Below are 15722 nucleotides of genomic sequence, written 5' to 3'. Positions count from 1 at the left end.
AGGTGTGAGCCACCGTGCCCGACCATGAATATATTCTTATAAGAAATTCAAAGTTTCAAATCTCCTTGACCACCTGCCTCCACACCTACTTCCTCCCAAGATTTAGGCACTGTTACCAGTTTGATGTGTATCTTTCCAGATCTTTCCTATTTACTTACATATACAGGTACCCACAGAAATTTATAGTTCTCCTTTTGGGTGAGTCTTTTCTATTTTTTAACATAAAGGGTTCACATCACACATGCTATGCTCTGGCTTTCTTCTTACACTTAACACTTTCTCTTGGAGATCTTTCCTTGTCCTTACACACATACCACACATACTGACTTCCTTCTTTTTAACTGTTCCATAATATCCCATAGTGTGGCTATACCATAGTGGAGTCACTATTTTTTTTTTTTTTTTTGGAGACAGAATTTGCAGGTATTGTCTCAGCAGCACACCCTGGGTTTCAACATATCTGAAGCTCCAGTGCCATGCTGCAGATAGACTGCCTTCTTCTGACCATCAGGAAAACTGGAGACATATATCATACTGCAAAACATTCTCTGTGCAGGTGCTAATCATGTCTAATACAGGCTTGTTGGTTTTGGAGATGCTGCAGCTAAACCAGATGTGGACACTCAGGTTTTGTGAAGAAACGGGAATCCCAGTCACCTGATCAAGTGGAAGCCACCAAAAAGTGGTACCTGGTAGATGCGACCCCGAGCTGCTGTAAACACATAGCCAGGTGCTTGGCCATGAGATGTAATTTCTCAGCGGCATGGCAACCCTGACTGATCTCACCTGCTCAGTGTCAGATCGATTCCGCTTTCCTTCAGCTGGGGCTCCATCACTTCGGATGACTTTGGGCTTCCGTTTTTTGCTGGATTCTGATGACATGGTTGTTCCTTGATGTCAGGAGGAAACAGCAGAGACCTGTTAAGAAGAGAAAGCTTTTGAGATTCTTCCGGAGTCATAACACTGAAGCCGAACTAGCAGTTCTGGCCACTTATAGACTTGGTAACTCAAGAAAAGTCATTTAACGCCTCAAAGCCTCAATTTAACCCTCTATAATACAACAGGGAAACATCCCTCAGCCCATCCAAAACAAACTCCACTGCCTTTTATAAAAAGGCATCACCACCCACCCCCACTGATCTCGGAATCATCTTCTTCAACCTCTCCCTTCCCTGCCTTCACCCACAATCCTGCTCCACACCCTCCACAGAAGAAACCTGCATTCAAGGGTTCGCCCAGCTATCCAGGCACCATGTGTCTCTCCATCTCAACACCCTATTCCAGGCCCTCCACATTCCTCTCTCTCAACAGGACTACTCTCAACAGTCTTGCCCAACAATACTGTCTAAATTCTCTTTCTTAAAAAAGACCAACCTAATTAATGACTCTCCTGTTTCAAAACTTTTGCTGGCTCTTCATAATGCACTGAATATCCATATTCCCTGACCTGTCATAAAGACCCTTGATGGTTTGTCCCCAACCCATCTTCCCAACTTCATTTCTTGCATTCCCATTCTTACCGAACTTCCCACTGTCCCCAACCTCTGCTCCTGGCTGCAACTGCACCCTGCAATCCCAGTTCTCCAAACACTCCACGTCCTTTCCCCTGCTTGCAAAGATCTTCCTCCCTATATCCTTCAAGACTAAGCAAAGCTGATCTGCTCTAGGAAGCCTGTCAGGTCTCCCCAAAGCACTCTTTTGGCTACTTTGGGTACACTGTTAGGGAATTTATCTCTATGAATCGTTCACCTGTCTTCCCATGTAGATTGTGAGCTCTACCCTCTTCCCCCGAGCCTTGCAGAGTGCTCCATAAATTAGTATCCAAACTCTTCAGTCTGGCATTTAAACGCACTCCCAGTACTACTGGGATCACTGTGTGCTGGGCCTTGATCTAAGCACTGTATGGGTACGTTCTCATTTGCTCCTTATAACAAACTTTTCAGATAAGAACTACCACCATTTTACAGATGACAAAACTGAGGCTCTCAAGGGGAATTACTTGCCCAAGGTCACATGACTACTATGCTAAAATCTGGATCTATCCAATCAATGCCATACTGGTCCTCTTAACTACACTGTTACGCTTCCTAGTCCTGCCAGCATCTCATCTAGTGATGCCATCGACTCCCAGGTTGATCCTAGAATTTAAAGTATAGAACCTACATTTCATGGGGCTCTAGGGTCACAAAGCATCCTCCCTTGTTGCCTCACCACAGCCTCCTGAAGTGGGCAGCACTGTCCCCTTTACCTTAATCTATCTTGGTCTGTCACCCAAGCTGGAGTGCAGTGGCACAATCATACTCACTGAAGTTTGCACCTCCCTGACTTGAGGCAGCCAATAGTTTGTCATGGTAAAAATCAGAGAGCCCTGAACTGGAATCTCCATTCTATTCTTTCACGGCCATGAGTCCCCGGACAAGTCACTTCACTTTTCTCTGGGTCTGCTTCCTCACAAATCAAATGAGAATAACAGTCCCTACCACAGGGGCTGTTGTGGGCTTTAACACAGGAGGCATTCCACTGGGGAAGGTGATGAAGATGACCTGGGATTGTGGTTTCAGATGATGCATAGGTGATCTTAAATAATGCTGAACACCTAAGGAGAAAGTTAATCCCTTTTCAATTCTTTTTTGAAACCTGATTGCTTCAAGGAGAACATCTAAGTTCCCTAGTTTGTCTTTACCATCTATGAATACCAATGTTCCTTTGTAACAAAAGAACTCTATCCCACAGCCTTAAACAACAAAATCTAGCCAGAATTTGTTAATAATGATCTATTTTCATTATATTAACTATATTAATTTTTACCTTCTACATAAAACAAGTGAAAGCAGCTTTCCATTTCTGGTGGAGAGATTTCAAGTTTTCTCTCAAAGTAAATTTTTAGTTTCAAAAGTGACTTGGCTGGGCGCAGTGGCTCACGCCTGTAATCCCAGCACTTTGGGAGGCTGAGGCAGGTGGATTACCTGAGGTCAGGAGTTCAAGACCAGCCTGGCCAAAATGGTGAAACCCCGTCTCTACCAAAAATACAAAAATTAGCCGAGTGTGGAGGCGTGCACCTGTAAGCTCAGCTACTCAGGAGGCTGAGGTAGGAGAACCACCTGAACCTGGGAGGCAGAGGTTGCAATGAGCCGAGATCGCGACCACTTCACTCCAGCCTGGGAGACAGAGCGAGATTCAGTCTCAACAACAACAAAAAAAGTGACTGGGCTCACACCTGTAATCTCAACACTTTGGGAAACCAAGGCAAGCAGAGGCGAAAGAATCGCTTGAGCCCAGGAGTTCAAGACCAGAGTGCGAAACAGCGAGACCCCATTTTCAGAAAAAATTTAAAAATTAGCCTAGTGTGGTGGCGCACACCTGTGGTCCCAAGCTACTCTGCAGGCTGGGGTGGGAGGATGGCTTGAACCCAAAAGTTCCAGGCTGCAGTGAGCTATGATCGCTCAGTCTTGACAACAGAGACCCCGTTGCAAAAAAAAAAAAAAAAATTTGGACTGGATTAAAAATTTTTAGTAAACGGTAGTACAGGCGGTAAGTTGATCTGGCAAAGCCTACAAAGATGGGAACTGAAAGGCTTAAGTGTGAGAAATCCTGACTTTGGCAACACAGTAGAGTGCCTGGCACACAGAAGAGCACATTATATGTGAGCTGTTACCATCACCACCACCACCCCCCCCCCCATCAGGCTACATTATCACGACCAAGAGGCTCCAACGTGAAGCCTGAGGATGCTGCAGCGAACACTTTTCGGATGAGATAACAGTGCAGCGCCGAGGGGCCGGGGACCGCCGGTAGTGAGGGAGGAGAACCCGGGTCAGACCCAGCCCAGGGGTGCCCTTTGGGCGATCAGCACCTCAGTCCCGGAGCGCCCGGCCCCGCCCCATATCCCAGCCCCGCTGCCCTAGTCCCCTCCTCACCTCACAGCCCCGCAAACCTGGAACCGGGAGCAAGCCACTTCCGGAGGCGGAGCAAAGGCGGCCCGCGCACCATAGAGAAGCGGAAGTAAGAAAAGGGCGGCCGACCGGAAGCGAGGCGTGGAGGCCGGAAACTGAGTGCGGAGGCCCCCGAGGGAGGTGGGGGCGTGGTGAGGCGGTAAAGAAGAGACAAAGAGATCTGTTTTTCGTTCACTGTCCCAGGGCCTAAGGCAGTGCCCAACAACTAGTGGGCGCTCCGCGAAGTAGTTGAATTAATGTTGTGTTATGTCCAAGATAACACGAAAGAACTTGGCAGCGGCCGGAAAGATTTGGGCCCTAGAGGATTTGCATCCATAACGTTGCTTCTTAATTATTATTTTCACCACAATATGCCACACAAGTGAAGGCAACAAGTCAGGGAGGGCATTAACCTCATTTTACACTTGGGTTTTTGAGGAGTGCGTCACCAGTTTCTCCATTTTAGACCTGACTTGCCCAGGACAGAGAGTCACAACTCTAACGCAATATTTGAAAGCTTCTAATGCAGTATTTGAAAGCTTCAAGTGTTTCCTACCCCCTGGCATGAACTGTACAAATAGGGTCGATTTTTTCGTGTAAATCCTACTTATCTGGAGCTAGTAACACGTGGCCTGAATCCCTGGTTGTACAGGGCCAGTTCCTTCTTCCCTGGAGCAAGAAGGAAAATACTGGCTTTTTTTTTTTTTTTGAGACAAGAGTTTTGCTCTGTCGCCCAGGCTGAAGTGCAGTGGTGCAGTCTCGGCTCACTGCAACCTCTGACTCCAGGGCTTAAACGATTGTCCTGCCTCAGCCTCCCAAGTAGCTGGGATTACAGGCATGCACCACCATGCCCAGCTAATTTTTGTATTTTTAGTAGAGACAGGGTTTCACCATGTTGCCCAGGCTGGTCTTGAACTCCTGACCTCACTCAAGTGATCTGTCCACCTCGGACTCCCAAAGTGCTGGGATTATAGGCATGAGCCACCGTGCCCAGCCAGTATTGACTGTTGAGAATAGCTCAAGAACACAGTACCCTCCAGGAGGGTAGATCTGCCATGTGGGACTAAGCCCACCAGCTCTACTGTGCCCTGCCTCAGGCACCTGCTAAAGTTCCTTGCAGATGAAGAAAGGACACTGCGATTTATAGTAAATATTTAATTGGTTCCATCAGCAACTCCAGCACAAGTTTTCCTGGCTGGGAGGCAGAATCAAGCTACCCAAGGGTTCATGATGAGGTATGGGGGTCACTGAGGAGACCCCCCCGAATCACTGACCCCCCCTCCACACACCAGGTGGCCCTGCAGAATGAGGGTTGGGCTGACAGAATGTCAATCTGGGGAGACAGAATACAGGGTGAGGGAACAGGCCCTAGGTGGTACATTTGCCTGCAGGAAGGAGGGAGGGCAGGAGAGACTTTCTGCATAGAAAGACTGGAACTACACATTTAAGTTTTCAACCCCAATATGTAGGGGGAAACAGCCGAGCCACTCTCCATCTGTCTAGTATTAGGAACCTTTCTTCAAGTGGTCTTTTGTCATCTCTGTTCTTCTTCCCAATTCTGTATTCCAGATTCCAGATTCTACAATTGAAACCCAAGTTCTGAATTCTAAGCTCTACCTTCTGAGTTCCTGTTACGTGTCTGTCTCCTGCCCTTAAAAATCCTTCCTGGCTTCCATCCCTTTCCCCAGCCTCTCTGGGTGGAATGTCTGGACCTCCTCCTGACCATGGTGATGAGGTTTTTGTTTTGTTTTGTTTTGTTTTTGGCAGTTCCAGGCTTTTCTCCAACAGGAGGGACTTGGCTCAGGCTGTCCAGCAAGTGGGTGGCCCAGTGGAGACCAGGGAATTCCTTAGGGCCTGGCCTGGGCTCCTGTCTTCCCACCCCACCTCTAGCCACTGGACATGTTACCTTTTGTGCAACTAAGCTAAACGGAGGATTTCCCAGGGTGATAACTGGGGACTGGTGGCCTTGAGATGAGGAATTCTAGAAGATATAAGAAGGCCTAAAAGATCGCTATCCTTCATTCAGGGAAATTAGAAACTACTTCTAGCAGGGAGAAGGAGGCAGGCAGGGAAAGTGGAAAGGGCCCGGGCAGAGCTGTAATCCTCAGAACTTGTCAGCCTTCAGTTCCCCCTTGTCTGAGTTGAGTACTGCCCCTCAGAGTCCTCCCAGAGCCAAGACAAAACCAAGACAGCAGGACTGGGAGTGCCACTGTCTGTCAGGGTTGCCTGAGGGAGAAGGGGGAGGAGGTGGAGGTGTAGGCAGCATCACTGGAGAGGCGAGATCTTCAAGGGGATCATGATCCTAGACTCCATGTGTCGCACCAGGGGGACTGAGGAGAGAGAAAGGCAGAGGTCACACAGGGGGCTCAAGCAAGCCAACAACCTCCCCTGGCCCCACCCAAACATGCTGGCCTTTGGGCAGAAGGAGGTCCCAGATGCTGCGACAGGAATGTCCTATTGCCCTCCTGAAAGGGCCCATGAAGAGCACCAGATCCCTCAAATTATGGGATAAGATAGGACTTTGGTGGTGATGAGAATAACATTTTCTTAAATTTTAATAGTTACCTGTTGGCCAGGCATGGTGGCTCATGCCTATAATCCCAGCACTTAGGGAGGCCGAGACAAGCCGATCACCTGAGGTCAGGAGTTCGAGACCAGCCTGACCAACATGGAGAAACCCTCTCTCTACTAAAAATACAAAATTAGCCGGGCATAGTGGCACATGCCTGTAATCCCAGCTACTGGGAGGCTGAGGCAGAAGAATCACTTGAACCTGGGAGTCAGAGGTTGCTGTGAGCCAAGATCAGGCCATTGCAGTCCAGCCTGGGCAACGACAGCAAAACCCCATCTCAAAAAAAGAAAAAAGAAAAACACTGATTTAGCCCAACTGCCTTGTTTCACAGACGGGGAGGGTGCAGCCTAGAGAAGGTCAGCTCAAGGTCATCCAGGAGGTTAGACTCTCCTCCAGCTCAGAGCTTTTCAAACTTTAATGTGCATCCAAATCACTAGGCAGTTCTTGTTAACGTGCAGATTCTGATTCGGTAGGTTGCAGGAAGCCGGAGATTTGTCATTCTTCTTTGTTTGTTTGTTGGTTTGTTTGAGACGGAATTTCACCCTTGTTGCCAGGCTGGAGTGTAATGGCACTATCTCGGCTCACTGCAACCTCCTTCTTCCAGGTTCAAGCGATTCTCCTGCCTCAGCCTCCCAAGTAGCTGGGATTGCAGGCATATGCCACCATGCCCAGCTAATTTTTTTTTTTTTTTTTTTTTTTTTTTTTGAGACGGAGTCTAGCTCTGTCGCCCAGGCTGGAGTGCAGTGGCCGGATCTCAGCTCACTGCAAGCTCCGCCTCCCGGGTTCACGCCATTCTCCTGCCTCAGCCTCCCGAGTAGCTGGGACTACAGGCGCCCGCCACCTCGCCCGGCTAGTTTTTTGTATTTTTTAGTAGAGACGGGGTTTCACCGTGTTAGCCAGGATGGTCTCGATCTCCTGACCTCGTGATCCGCCCGTCTCGGCCTCCCAAAGTGCTGGGATTACAGGCTTGAGCCACCGCGCCCGGCTAATTTTGTATTTTTAGTAGAGATGGGGTTTCTCCATGTTGGTCAGGCTGGTGTAGAACTCCTGACCTTAGGTGATCTGCCTGCCTCGGCCTCCCAAAGTGCTGGGATGCAGGCGTGAGCCACTGCACCCGGCTGAGATTTCTCATTCTTAACAAGCTCCCAGGGGATGCCAATATTGTCAGTTGGGACCACACTTGATTTTGTTTTGTTTTTTTATTTTTGTTTTGTTTTTTTTTTTTTGAGGCAGGGTCTCACTCTGTCTTCCAGGCTAGAGTGCAGTGGCAGGTTCTCGGCTCAATGCAACCTCCACCTCCTGGGTTCAAGCGATTCTTGTGCCTCAGCCTCCGGAGTAGCCGGGATTACAGGCTTGAGTTACCACGCCTGGTTAATTTTTGTATTTTTAGTAGAGATGGGGTTTCACTATGTTGCCCAGACTAGTCTCCAACTCCTGGCCTCAACTGATCCACGCACCTCGACCTCACATGGTGCTGGGATTACAGGTGTAAGCCAGTGTGCCTGTCCTGTTTTTTATTTTTTTATTTTTTATTTTTGACATAGGGTCTCACTGTTGGTTTTTTTAATTATTTTTTTTTATTTTTGACATAGGGTCTCACTGTTGCCCAGGCTGGAGTGCTATGCCACAATCATGGCTCACTGTAGCCTCAAACTCCTGGGCTCAAGTGATCCTCCCACCTCAGCCTTCCAAGTAGCTGGGACTACAGGTGGGAACCATCATGTCCTGCTAATTTTTAAAAAATGTTTTGTAGAGATGGGGTCTCCCTATGTTGTCCAGGCTGGTCTTAAACTACTGGCCTCAAGTGATCCTCTTGCCTTGGCCTCCCAATGTGCTGGGATTTCAGTTGTGAGGGATTCAGTTCCCACTGAATTTTCAATGTGTGGGATTCAGTTCCCACCATACCCAGCTGGGACCACACTGAATAGCAAGGCTCCTGCTACCTCCTTCAGCAGACACATTCTCCCTCATACCACTTGGTAAGTGATCACTATAAGCTCCTCAGTGGCAGGAACAGGCTCTTGTTCATTTATGTGCCCCTCAATCACCTCCTACCACAGTTCCCAGCACACGGTGAGGGCTCAATTAACACCCACTGACTCTAGGTGGTTTCAGTGTTCCTAGCAAAGTGGCAAATACCTTGAGCAAAAAACTTGTTCGAACCTGGGCACAGTAGCTCATGCCTATAATTCCAGCACTTTGGAAGGCTGAGGTGGGAGGACTGCTTAGCCTAGGAGTTTGAGACCAGCCTGGACGACATGGTAAGACTGCATCTCTACAAAACAAAACCTTGTTCAAAACATTTCCTGCATGCTTCCTTTGTGACAAACACTGGGGAAAGCACTTTTCATAAATGAGTTTGTGGGCCAGGTGTGGTGGCTCATGCCTATACTCACAGCACTTTGGGAGGCCGAGGCAGGCGGATCACCTGAGGTCAGGAGTTCAAGACCAGCTTGGCCAACATGGTAAAACGCCATCACTACTAAAAAGACAAAATTAGCTGGACATGGTGGCACATGCCTGTAATCCCAGCTACTTGGGAGGCTGAAGCAGGAGAACGGCTTGAACCTGGGAGGCGGAGGTTACAGTGAGCCAAGATCACACAACTGCACTCCAGCATGGGTGACAGAGCGAGACTCTGTCTCAAAAATAAATAAAATAAAATATAAAATAACAGTTTGTAGAATCTTCCCTCACAGCCCTCTGATGGAAGCACTATCACTATCACCATCTTACAGACGAGGGAACAACTTCAGCGAAGTGAAGAACCGTGCCCAAGGTCACAATGGGCGTTCGCTAATCCACATCTCCTAGGCAGAGGTGTGGCCCTGGCTGTGTTATCATCCCCTAGAGCACTCACCTAGGCCTGCTGGTATCCTATGGAGTGTGCCACTGGGATAGAAACCCACTAACTCACTGTCTTAAAAGTGAGTTCCCCATCACTGGAGGTAATCAAGAAAGGCTAGATATCCTTGCAGAGGGGATTCCATCCTCAGACAGGGTTCTCAGCAGAAGACCTCCAAAGTCTTCACTCACCTGTATAGTAGACATTTTCATCCCAGCCTCTCTTCCTCCAGGCAGCGTTTCGAGTCTCCTCCCGAGACTGCAGGTCTTTATAGGCTGTGAGAAAGGCACAGACTCATTCCTCAGGCACAGAGGATTGGATCCCTTACCCAGCACAGGGCCCTCTTCCCACTGCCCCCAAACCCTGCCCTGCTGTCTCCTCATCCCTAGATGCCTCCCTCGGACTGTTAGCAAACACTATCTGCTTTAATAATCCATCCAATCAGTACATGTGTTAATATTGCCTACATTTATATTTCTAGTCGCAAACACTCCCAAGGGCTCCAGACTCCTATATCCATCTACTGCCTACCTGACATCTCTACTTTCGTGTGTCAGCATTTTTAATGTAACACTTCTGGCTGGGTGTGGTGGCTCACGCCTGTAATCCCAGCACTTTGGGAGGCCAAGGCTGTTGGACTGCTTGAGGCCAGGAGTTCAAGGCCAGTCTGGCCAACATGGCGAAACTCTGTCTGTACTAAAAATACAAAAATTAGTCGGGCATGGTACTGCACGCCTGTAATCCCAGCTACTCAGGAGCGTGAGGCACGAGAATCATTTGAATTTGGGAGGCGGAGGTTGCAGTGAGCTGAGATTGCACCACTGCACTCCAGCCTAGGTGACAGAGTGAGACTCCGTCTCAAAAAAAAAAAAAAAAAAGTAAGAATTCCAAGGGCCAAGATTACGTTCCTGACTCCACTGACTTGCTCCTTCCCTAGACCTCCCAGACTCAGTAAACAACACACAGTAGGTCAAGCACGAACCTGGGAGCTCTTCTGGAATGCCCTTCTTCTCTTGCCCCACACAGGCAATTCATCCACAAGTCCTGTTGGTTCCACCTCTAGACTAACAAATCTGTGGACTTCTCAGCATCCCACTGCCCCATCCCCTCCTGCCTGAACTAGAGTAATGGCCTCCTGAAGCTCTGCTTTCTCTCTTGCTCCCCTACCAAGCACCCTTAACAAAGGAGCCAGCAGCCAGAGAAATCATACTAGAACAAAAATCAGGTCATATCACTGCTGTTTGAAACAGTCTCTCATTGCATTTACAATAAATCCCAACTCATTCCCCCTCTCCTGATCCATCTCCCCACATTCTTCCTTACTCACTCCACAATGGCCTCCTTGCCATACCTCAAAACCCCGAAGGCCTTTCCCTACCACAGGGCCTTTGCACGTGCTGCTCTGTCCACTTGGAATGGTTTTGCCTAGCAATTCACAGCGGGCTTCTTCTCATTCTGCAGCTCTCAGCTCACATTTTACCCCTCAGCTTATGTTTTACTCCCTCAGAGAGGCATTCTTTGTCTATGTAGACCAATGTAGATCCCCTGTGTTTTTTTTTTTTTTTTTTTGAGAGGGAGTCTCGCTCTGTCGCCCAGGCTGGAGTGCAGTGGCGCGATCTCGGCTCACTGCAAGCTCCGCCTCCCGGGTTCAGGCCATTCTCCTGCCTCAGCCTCCCGAGTAGCTGGGACTACAGGTGCCCACCACCTCACCCGGCTAATTTTTTGTATTTTTAGTAGAGACAGGGTTTCACTGTGGTCTCGATCTCCTGACCTTGTGATCCGCCCGCCTCGGCCTCCCAAAGTGTTGTGATTACATGCATGAGCCACTGCACCTGGCCTCCTTGCCTGTTTTCTATAAATATTATTTGTAATAATCTGAAATTGATCTTTTTGTGACTTTACATCTAAGATAGTATCTCCTGCTAGAACATTAAGTTCTATGAGGACACTAATGCAACCCCATTGGCTACAGAGAATGATGACAGAGAAAGAGAACTAACAAAAGGCTCCTGGAAGGTCTTCAACCTACCCCAGAGATGGTGCACCACGTAGAGCTCTCCTATCTGTGAGAAGAAGCCGCCCACTGCCTCCTGGTTCTCCTGCCGGTACTTGATGGCCCGAGCCCTGGAGAAGGCAGAATAATATGGGGCAGAAGCCAGGGCTGGTGCAGAGGGTACTGAGGCTGATTTCTTGGCCACATCCCACAGTAGGGGCCTAGGTGCAACCCACGGTTCTCCGGGATGCTGAGGGAAAGTGCTGATGGCGGGGTGTTCTACCAACGGAGGGCTCACAATCTTCTAGGAGATCCTCACCTCCTGGTTGGATCCTTCTCCCAGATCCATGAGGGGCAGAGGGTACTGAGTTCCCTGTGATATGGCCCTGGAAAAGGTGGCCGACCAGAGGCCTTGGTGGGGCAGGTGAGCAGGGTACCCCCCCAACCCCAGTCCTGGTGCTGCCACTTACCAGTTGTTCCCCCACTCGATCATGGTTCCTGGCTGAAAGAGAACCAAAGGGATGATGGGAATGAGCCCCCACCTCAGATTCATAGCATCGCAGCCAGGCAAGGAAGGGAAACTACCCTGTCTCCCCACCTCCTAAGCTCCAGCGGCCATTTGGCCTCATTTGCAGGCCCTGACTCACGCCTGGTATGCATGTTTGCACACATGTGCACACAACTCTGCTCTGAGCCCATAGGGAGGGAGAAGCCAGAAGCCCCAGTCTAGGTATCGGGACAGCTGAAAGCAGCATTGCAGCAGGGAAGTTGGGGGGCAGGAGGGGGTCCATCGGAGGGAGGCACCTTGAGCTTGTATGTCCTCAGCTCATAGATGTTGGGACCCAATCTGGGCTGTGGCTCATTCCAGAAGCTGAACTCGAGGAGCAACTGGTTTCTCCTGGACAGCAGCATCTGGCTCCGCTCCCTTCGGAACTCCAGGTACTCCTGTGGGCATAGTGGTAAAGGCATGGCTACCAGGAAGTGTCCTCCATCCTGACAGTGTGCCTCATGGGGTGGCAGAGGAGAGCCCAGCACAGGGCTGGGCTGCATCCAACATCCAGAGAGGTGTGCTGAGTGGACACTAACATACCTTATTGTTTTTGAGCTTGTTCATGCAGTCCATGAGGGCTGGGTAGCCACCTGAGAATCGCCACAGGTGCACTGTTGGGGGTGAGAGGTTTAGGTCAGTGGGCTGCTGGGACCCCCAGCAGATAACCTCCCCAAGGTTGGCTAAGTATATATGTGTTGGGGACGGGGGAGGCAGGTGGCCTGCTTCCCTGTAGCAGCAAGACTCTCTGAGTTCCCTCTGCCTTGGTGGAAGACCATGCTGGGGAGAGGATGATCCCAGACACAAGTCTAGGAGACCTGGATTTGAGCTCCAGCTCTGCCCAGTAGCCTTGGACGGCTCTATGCCTCAATGTTCTCATCTTGAAAATGGGAATAATATTCCCACCCCACCTTCCTTAAATAGCAACAAGATCAGATGTGTCCTGTACCCTGGAAGCAGTGGCATGCATAAGGAAGACCACCAGGCCTTGGAGGGGCAACTGGACAAAAGGACAGGGGAGAACTGATGGGCTGATATGGAGCATTCCAAGACAGTGAATTGAAAAAAGGAACCAAGGAACAGAAGAGCTTGTGTGGTATGCTACCTCATGTGTTGAGGGGGCAAGGACATCCAGAGATGCTAATTTATGCATCACCTCTTAATGGCGATTTAAGAGATTAACAGTAGACCAGGGCAGTGGCTCACGCCTGTAATCCCAGCATTTTGGGAGGCCCGGGCAGCTGGATCACCTGAGGTCAGGAGTTTGAGACCAGCCTGACCAACATGGAGAAACCCCATCTCTACTAAAAATATAAAATTAGCCGAGTGTGGTGGTGCATGCCTGGAATCCCAGCTACTTGGGAGGCTGAGGCAGGAGAATCACTTGAACCTAGGAGGCGGAGGTGGTGGTGAGCCAAGACCACAACATTACACTCCAGCCTGGGCAACAAGAGCGAAACTCCGTCTCAAAAAAAGAGATTGGCCGGGAGCAGTGGCTCAAGCCTGTAATCCCAGCACTTTGGGAGGCCGAGACAGGCGGATCACAAGGTCAGAAGATCGAGACCATCCTGGCTAACACGGTGAAACCCTGTCTCTACTAAAAAAAAAAATACAAAAAACTAGCCGGGCGAGGTGGCGGGCACCTGTAGTCCCAGCTACTCGGGAGGCTGAGGCAGGAGAATGGCGTGAACCCAGGAGGCGGAGCTTGCAGTGAGCTGAGATCCGGCCACTGCACTCCAGCCTGGGAGATAGAGCGAGACTCCGTCTCAACAAAAAAAAAAAAAAAAAAAAAGAGATTGACAGTAGAGGCCCCTGTGACACAGCATGGAGGCAGGCCTGTGGGGCCTCGGGCAGGAGGGAAGCCTACTTTGCATGGAAAACTCTTTGTACTGTTAGAATTTATAAAAATCCTAGGCCGGCGCAGTGGCTCATGCCTGAAATCCCAGCACTTTGGGAAGCTGAGGAGGGCGGATCACGAGGTCAGGAGATCGAGATCATCCTGGCTAACACAATGAAACCCCCATCTCTACTAAAAATACAAAAAAATTAGCTGGGCATAGTGGCACATGCTGGTAGTCCCAGCTACTCAGGAGGCTGAGGTAGGACAATTGCTTGAACCTGGGAGGCAGAGGTTGCAGTGAGCCAAGATTGCGCCATTGCGCTCTAGCCTGGATGACAGAGCGAGACTCTGTCTCAAAAAAAAAAAAAAAAAGAATTTATAAAAATCCTATTATTGGCTAGGCGCAGTGACTCATGCCCGTAAGCACTTTGGGAGGCCAAGACAGGCAGATCACTTGAGGTTAGGAGTTCAAGACCAGCCTGGCCAACAACAGTAGAAACCCTGTCTCTACTGAAAATACAAAAATTAGGGGCTGGGTGCAGTAGCTCATGCCTGTAATCCCAACATTTTGGGAGGCCGAGGCGGGCAGATCATTAGGTCAGGAGATCAAGACCATCCTGGCTAACACGGTGTAACCCCGTCTCTACAAAAAATACAAAAAATTAGCCAGGCGCGGTGGTGGGCACCTGTAGTCCCAGCTGCTGGGGAGGCTGAGGCAGGAGAATGGCGTGAACACGCGAGGTGGAGCTTGCAGTGAGCCGAGATCGGGCCACTGTACCAGCCTGGGTGACAGAGCAAGACTCCGTCTCAAAAAATAAATAAATATAAAAATAAATGAAAATCATATTATCTGCCCTGAATTGAACAACATCCCCTCAAAATTTATGTCCACCCAAAACCTCAGAACGTGACCTTATTTGGAAATAGGTCTCTGTAGCTATAATCAAACTAAGATGAGATTATACTGGGTGGACCCTGAGTCCAGTGACTAGTGTCCTTATAAGTAGGAGATCTGGACACAGGAGAACACTGTGTGAAGACAGAGACACATGGAGAGAACAGCATGTGACGAGGGAGGCAGAGATTAGAATGACAAGTCTACAAGCCAAGAAACACTAAGAGTTTCCAGCAATCCCCAGAAACTGGAAGAGGCAAGGAAGGGTTCTCCCCTAAGGCCTTAGAAAGGACAGCCCTGCCCTGTCAACACCTTGATTTGTGACTTCCGGCCTCCGAACCTTTGCTATTTTAAGCCACCCAGTTTGTGGTATGTTGGCCGCCCTGGGAAACTAATTAACTCCCAATAACAAAGAAACCTAATTAATTGTGGAGGAGAAGAAAGGAAACAATTTTGCCATCCTGTGAGCATGGCTGGGCGAATCAGTGGAAGAAGGTCCCCAGAGGATCACACAGGCAGACTAAAGCTAAGGGCGGCTGGCTGCCATCGGTCTGGAAGCTCAGACTCTGTTAACTTCCCATCCCCATCCCCAGCCTGACCTTCACCTGCTTTTTGATTCCATCTGTGCCTTGATTTTCCCATCTGCAAAATGGCCTGACCCTATGGTTTAAAGGCCTCTTTCTCAAAGGAAATGGCAAAAGTACTGTATGGATGGAAATCTACCAAAACCAGGAATGCTGACCTGTGGAAAATGGATTAACGGAGAAAAGTTACAAGGACACTATCACTGGCAAGAAGAAGGAATTTTCTTTCTTTTTCTCTTTTGCCCAGGCTGGAGTGCAGTGACACGATCTCAGCTCACTGCAACCTCCACCTCCCGGATTCAAGAGATTGTCCTGCCTACGCCTCCCAAGTAGCTGAGATTACAGGCGCGTGCCACCACACCCAGCTAATTTTTGTATTTTGTTTTGTTTTGTTTTGTTTTGTTTTGAGACAGAGTCTCACTCTGTCGCCCAGGCTGGAATGCAGTGGCACGATCTCGGCTCACTGCAAGCTCCACCTCCCAGGTTCAAGCCAATCTCCTGCCTCAGCCTCCTG

General features: G+C 49.4%; 2 protein-coding genes across 7 annotated transcripts in view; both read right to left on the bottom strand.

The window, feature by feature from the left end:
- Positions 1–4007, bottom strand: part of THOC5 (THO complex subunit 5) — a 42599-nt gene extending 38592 nt beyond the window's left edge. For 3 of the 6 annotated variants that reach the window (XR_001882146.1, XM_017855573.1, XM_017855579.1), the window contains exons 1-2: positions 3918–4007; positions 787–918 (exon numbers count right to left, since the gene is read on the bottom strand). Coding sequence is in view for 5 of the 6 variants with exons in the window: in XM_017855573.1 (XP_017711062.1) it covers positions 787–882 (96 nt within the window). In the remaining variant the exon portion in view is untranslated. The other 3 variants (XM_017855575.1, XM_017855576.1, XM_017855574.1) reach the window with 3 other exon arrangements.
- A 1065-nt stretch (positions 4008–5072) lies between these two features.
- Positions 5073–15362, bottom strand: LOC108517568 (protein NipSnap homolog 1). Its single transcript, XM_017855571.1, has 7 exons — positions 15230–15362; positions 12433–12503; positions 12147–12287; positions 11813–11844; positions 11379–11473; positions 9541–9624; positions 5073–6262 (listed from the first exon to the last, which is right to left on the bottom strand). The coding sequence occupies exons 1-7, from the start codon at positions 15264–15266 to the stop codon at positions 6198–6200; spliced, it is 525 nt and encodes a 174-aa protein (XP_017711060.1). The 5' UTR covers positions 15267–15362; the 3' UTR covers positions 5073–6197.
- Positions 15363–15722: the final 360 nt, after the last annotated feature.

The sequence above is a fragment of the Rhinopithecus bieti genome, unplaced genomic scaffold, assembly GCF_001698545.2.
Source record: "Rhinopithecus bieti isolate Rb0 unplaced genomic scaffold, ASM169854v2 scaffold_36959, whole genome shotgun sequence".
Taxonomy (NCBI): Eukaryota; Metazoa; Chordata; class Mammalia; order Primates; family Cercopithecidae; genus Rhinopithecus; species Rhinopithecus bieti.
Note: the sequence above shows the minus strand (reverse complement) of the source record. Positions and strands in the feature narration are given on the sequence as shown.